At 39.6% G+C, this 6,288-nt stretch overlaps 1 protein-coding gene and 1 long non-coding RNA gene across 2 annotated transcripts; both read right to left on the reverse strand.

Annotated features, from left to right (window-relative positions):
• Nucleotides 1–1,857: 1,857 nt before the first annotated feature.
• On the reverse strand, nucleotides 1,858–3,590 carry LOC149040003 (uncharacterized). Its single transcript, XM_089181620.1, has one exon. The coding sequence runs from the start codon at nucleotides 3,534–3,536 to the stop codon at nucleotides 2,430–2,432; it is 1,107 nt and encodes a 368-aa protein (XP_089037746.1). The 5' UTR covers nucleotides 3,537–3,590; the 3' UTR covers nucleotides 1,858–2,429.
• Nucleotides 3,591–4,837: 1,247 nt separating this feature from the next.
• Nucleotides 4,838–5,778, reverse strand: LOC149040004 (uncharacterized). The gene is made up of 3 exons (XR_016179762.1): nucleotides 5,529–5,778; nucleotides 5,373–5,444; nucleotides 4,838–5,044 (listed from the first exon to the last, which is right to left on the reverse strand). It is a non-coding gene; the product is annotated as an uncharacterized LOC149040004 (long non-coding RNA).
• Between the last annotated feature and the right edge of the window lie 510 nt (nucleotides 5,779–6,288).

Below are 6,288 nucleotides of genomic sequence, written 5' to 3' on the forward strand. Positions count from 1 at the left end.
TTTCTTTTGAATATTCTTAGATCTCCTAGTATCAGTTAATATTTATGTAATAAAAATAATTACATGAAATCTTGCAGATGTATAGCACATTATTTTTTCCTCTGATCCTCCTAACATTTTATTATATGTAGGGATTGGTATTGGCTATAAAATTTCAGTCAAATTAAAGTTTTGTGCACAACCTATGCATCAAATTTATATAATAAAATATTGTATCCTTCTTAAAACTAGTTAATCAGAATAAGAATGAGTTAACAGGCACAAGTGTGGCTTTCACAATGATAGTTTCCAGGTTTGAAAAAAGTCACTGCTTACTGAAATCCTCAGTTCCCTTGACCAGACAGCCCAACCTCATCAAAACATTGCCAACAGGAGCAATAAGCAAATTGATGATACAGACAAGAGAACCTACACCCAAATACACCCTCCTTGATCCTGTTAGCTTATTGTGGACATGGAATTTCAACATGGCTTATATGCCACAAATTTTCCATTCCCTGATTAGTTATTTTTTAATGGTGTTTACAAGTTGTGGAAAATGGTTGAGTTGAAATATAATACAAAGACTTGCCAGTAGATAGTCAAATGACTGAAAACTTTTTATATATCAATAAATTTATTGTTGCGTTTCATGTTACAATAACTCCACCTTCCAGTAAATTCAATTAATGGCAAACATGAGAAAATACCATCTCAAACTTTTCAACCTATTTAATATAGCCAATAACAACATTAACTCAACTTTTAAACGAAAGAGAAAACTTGATTGATGTTTGGAATTGATTTCTATGACGTGGAAAGGAAATCCAGGTATTATCTCGCTTTTTCTTGTAGACATCCCCATTAAATGCAGTTACACCAAAGGTTACCGAATTAAATAACAGAAAATATGAGAAAAAGACGTCGTGTATTTCCAGCCAGAGGACAGTCATGAAACAATAGCCGAAAGCAAAAAAGTTTAAAAAAATTACAGGTTCAAACATGAGTTGAAAATTACTTTTCTTTTTAATTTTCTACGCTGAACAGAGGAGGTTGAAACGTTAGGGAAAAATGGTGGGGCAAGCAGTCATACCTGGAAACTGAAAGAGAAGATATAAGAGAAGCCCATACGATCCTGGCGTATTGTTTTACTGACTCACTATGCTCACATGTATACACTCCAATCGACTAGTGATGTCTTGACGCAAAGTTGTTTACCGTCGTTTCTTTCAATTTTGGCTCATTTTCCCAAACCGAACTTATAAGTCACGCTCAATAGAACATAATTTCAACTGATGCCGTCATCATACACTTCATCTGAAGAAGATAACATTCCCCATCTTCGAATGTTTGTTCAAACCATCAGGAACAACAACAAAGGTCCTAAACTGTTGAAGATACCGCTGACTAGCATGCGTGTTTTAAGAACATCGCCCCCCGGTTCCAGACCTCGTCTGGTCTCTTAGGGACCGGTCATTATTTATCGCCTGGGGGGGTCGGAGTATTTTTGTTGTCACATCGGAGCATTTACCTGATCCCCCCGTAGAGTATCTAGTTTTTTAGAGATCCCCCCTTATCGGTAGTGGAAAGTTTCATGATCCCCCCCCCCCTTTTCTCCCAGCCACCGCCAAATAACTTTTTGAATATGCAAGTGATATTTTAATAGTGGTACTTACGTCTCATGGACCTTGAACCACAATGGTAAATATTTGCTCGTCAGATACGAACTGAATTGTCGAGGAAGTGCCAATCTCAGGCTGTTCATCCAAATCCACGAAAACATAGTCATCGTCGCTCTCTGCCTCTCCACTTTCGGATTCTTCATCCTCAGATTCCACGTCATCTTCATCACTCGACAGTTCTTCTGTTATCACAGTCTCTTTATTCTGTCGGTAATAGTGACATCGAATGGCCTTCACTTTGTCAAGTTTCCGACCCACAGTCGTCAAACCATGCTTGTTGAGATACAGGTCTAGTTCTCTTACCCGCAACTTTTCAACTTTGCCACCCTCGATGAGGTTATCCCATTGAAAGTCCTTGTACGTTCGTTCGGCCTCTTGCCTTCTTCGCTCCTGAGCTGCTCTTGTTCTGATGTCCTTTCGGATCTCAATATCCTTCAAATGATTAACATATGCAATGACGTGCTTCTCTTCCACATTATATTTTGAGCAGAAGCTCTTCATGGTATCCTGATCGTTTCTGATACTGTCAGAATGTTCCTCGTACAGATCTTTAATACATTTTCTTGGAAGGTAATCATCTGGTGTCCTGCCCGTCGATTCCGTCTGATAGATATCCATGAAATGTCCAGGATTGTTTGAATCTGGTACAGGTTGCGGAATTCTTTCCGTTTCTGGACCGACCCATCTATTGTTAGAACACCAGGAACAGAGATTGGAACTTTCTTCTCTTGACTCTTTACAGGCATCACGACAGAATTCCATAAAAAGTTATCCACGAATATAGTGGTCTTCCATAAACGATTCGATCTTTCGGAAGTATGCTGCACCGGGCGCTTGCTCTTTGTTTCGTTCTGATGCACCCCGATAGTTGTCGAGGTAAACAGAATTGAAAAGGAATAATTCATCAGGGGACTCGCTTACTTTGCTCTTGATGTAATCTTTAAGGACAGGGGCATCATCAATTCTCTCGGCTACCTGACTACAGACATACCAAGCATTTTTCTCCATCCGTTTCTTTTCGTAATCTTCGTATGACTGGAGAGACAGTTGTTTGATTTCCTCTTCTGAAAGATCCTCAAATCTCCTATATTTTTCCCACTCTAGAGTTGCGCCATCCACAAGAGCATCAGAAATTGCCGAGTTTGTCCTTTCGGCTTCACCTTGCCCGCTGTCGCCCCTCGAACGATGACATCGCACTCTATAATCGGAATTGTGAACCCTTGCTAACTCGGCGTCTCGAAATCTAACTTCGTAGTTGGAAACTCCCACGCCCGGACCAGCATCTGTAAGGTCAGCCCATCGTGGCTTTACAGGTGGAAGGTAGAGATCTCCGAGAACTTCAAGACCATGTTTACATGAACTGGTTACCCTTAAAATCCTGTCCTTTCTCGCTTCTTTTTCCATGGAATCGACTTCCTCTTTAAACAGATCATCAATGGCATCTAAAATGCGTTTCGTGACTGGTATTATCTGACTTGCAAACAGAGCCCTATTGTGCTCTGACATTTCTGTGTCTTCGCAAAACTGCAACAAATTGTCAATCCTTAATTTCAAGTGTTCTGCTCTCTCTTTTTCGTAAGTGAAGAATTTACAGTTACTTTCTGTTTCTCCGGATAATTTGTCTAGGTCATCTGACTCTGTCATATCATAATAAAGAAAGAGGTCATCGTGTAGTCGCGCGCAGCATTTACGAAATCTCAGTGAGTACTGTGGACTGCCAGGTGTCGGTTCGTCAACCTCAAAAGCTGATGGATCCTCATGTCGCAAACGAACCGTTTCGCTGGCCCATACAGTACCTGACGATCCCACTATTGCTTTGGGCCAGACAAATACATAGTGGCGATCTTCCTTTTTTTTTGGTCTGATCCCCCCCATTATGCTTGTCAATTACGGCTGATCCCCCCTAAAGGTCTTCAAAAAACCATGTGATCCCCCCCTAAATACTCCGACCCCCCCCCCCCCAGGCGATAAATAATGACCGGTCCCTTATCCTCTTGAAGAAAATCCTCTACAGCCTGTGCTGACGTGTTTTATTACAGTTTTTATTTAGTGTAATGAAGGGCTGGAAAATAACTTAACAGGAGCTCTGCTTTTAGGCTTGGCTAAATCTATATATTATATGAAAGTCATTCATAGGTATCGCAGATGTCATGGGTTCAAATCCCGTACAGGCTTTAATCTTTCAGGCCTTATTTTCACTACTGCGCAGGTAGTGTTCATTACTGCAAAGATCGTTTTCGTATTAATTTCTTGATCCGCAGTTCACTTACATGATTTTCATATGTTCACAGTGGTCATTAAAGAAGCTACACTAAAACACTGACGATATAACTCAGAATTATTGTTGAGTATTCCAACACGCATTTTAAACCGCCGGGGAACTCTTAACACAGCAAGCAATGATTCTGTAACCGATATTGTCTTCTTGTTGTCAAAAATGATCCCCTCTCTCTCTAATGATCGGTTTTCTTTAGAGTCTTAATGCATCGAAGAGTTAATTTTCAAAAAGCTACACAGGATTGTTAACATATCACGTATCAACTAACGTATTCCAGGCTACTGTGAAGGTTGTAGTAATTTCTACATCTGATGACAAAGCATGGAGTCTAGAGAATGGCCAATATGCCTGAAAGCGAATCGTAACTTGTGTGCTTTTTCCTTTTGAAAGCAGATCGTGCACTGCTTGTATTACCTCACATTGTGCCGACAGCTGAATTTTAAATGCGGCGTGTTTACTTTGACTATACTTTGACTAAATTAAGTATTTAACCTTGTTTCAGGTAAAAGGTGTCGCTTGCGTGTCGTGCACATAACTTCGTTTATTTGCATGGTAATAGGATGAAAATCGGATCAACATCGGGTTATAGAACTACTTGTATTCGCCTTCTTATTGAAATCAGATGGATGTATGCTTCATGACAAGCCTTCTTTTTATCAATGAATATTTATTTGTTTTAAATGTGTTTTTAAGCTTTGAGGGTAGATCATTCCCAAATTTCCTTTGTAATACATCACTGAATCTGGACAAATGCCATCAACATGATATTTCTTTGGTGTTTTAGTCTAATTCAAAACAATTAATCGAACTATAAATGAGGGTTGCGAAAATGCCCAAAACCACTCCTCACCCCCCCCCCCCCCGACGATTTAGGGACAAGCAATTAGAATACTGTTCATTTGACTGGTTTCAAATCGTTTTATTTCAGAATATTCTACTATAGTCTTACAATCTCTAAAAAGGAATAAATTAATAGTCGGTACTACTTCTGGACTCGCGTTGCAATGTAATGGCGCCTTTTCAAAGTTTATCCACAAGCCAAGCGAGTGAACGTTTCATCTCATCAGTACATTCACTCGTTAGCCTCCAGATACGGGTCTTCTCGCTATCAAAAGAAACAAAAACAGTAATAGCTCGTCAGTGACAAATCAACTGATCAACAGAAATAAACCTTACAATGGATCAAGTCGTTTCCCCGCTCTGCAATTACCAATTTTTGATCACGTTGCATCTTTTAGTCGAGCGTAGCATAACACACTGACGGTTTTTAGATTGCAAGACGAATAAAGCTGACTTTTGGAATGTTTTCCTCGGAACAATACAATTTAAGTTATAAATTTTACTTGATTTAATCAGAAGAATGCTTCCCGTTTACTGCTAAGTAAGCTCGCTCATGGTTTTCAAATGTCATCATAATTAAAACACCAACTGACCTCTTTTTGACGAACTTCTCTCCCGACGGGCATGGACCATGGCTTAGTAATTTTCTGGGCCGGATCTTGGTGCTGCATGAAAAGAAATAAGAACTTCACTTTCACAAAAACTTTTACAATAGTCAACCTCTCTGACCACGGGTAACAGCCAAATACCTGTACGATTCTTTCAATGAGAAAGCGCCGTTTGCCCAATGGTGGCGTAGGGCTCTTGACGTTGGCTTCTGCTTGATTATTCAGAAGCAGCAAATAATAAAAGGAGAAGAGTATAATCCACCTTGTGTTCATGTCTGCTTCTCTTCAGTTCACCCAGTCGTGATCAGAATGATTAACTAGTTATTCTGAGGAGTTTATATAGGCTACTCTGACTGGTGAATCCGAGTCTAACTATATCCGCCGGCATTCAAAAGCGTCGCGTGGATATGAAATTTACAAAGAAGTCAATCATACTGATGGACTCAAATAGTTCCCTTGAGGAAGCCTCTATACGTCAAATTAAGAGAGTGGACCTAAATCATTGAACCGTAAATTAGCATCGTTTAACTCAATTCTGTTTGTGTGGCGCACCAGTGTTTTCTCATAATTTATTAATGACTGTCTGTTTTCATCTGAAGGCTTATTTCTTCTCTAAGTTCCTGTTTCACCTGTATGCTCTCATAGACATATCTACTGTAATTATTCTCATGATACGACAAGATCGAGTAATACAACACAAAGTTTCTTTCTAGGTCGGAGATGAGTTCCGGAAATAAAGGCATGGTGATATAAACATGCCGAAGGGCCGCATCCGACGAACGAAAATGAGTAAAACATAATATACAACGCCCAATAATTTGTGAGAGTAAAATTAAAAAAATCTCCCAATCCGGTGTTAGTAACAGAATATCCTAATACTTTTGTCCTCACTATGAAGTAA

This window comes from Pocillopora damicornis, chromosome 9 (genome assembly GCF_964200805.1).
Source record: "Pocillopora damicornis chromosome 9, jaPocDami1.2, whole genome shotgun sequence".
Taxonomy (NCBI): Eukaryota; Metazoa; Cnidaria; class Anthozoa; order Scleractinia; family Pocilloporidae; genus Pocillopora; species Pocillopora damicornis.

Excerpts from the sequence above, each read along its gene's own strand:
- LOC149040003 (XM_089181620.1), bottom strand. The coding sequence starts at position 3,536 with ATGGGGGGGATCAGACCAAAAAAAAAGGAAGATCGCCACTATGTATTT.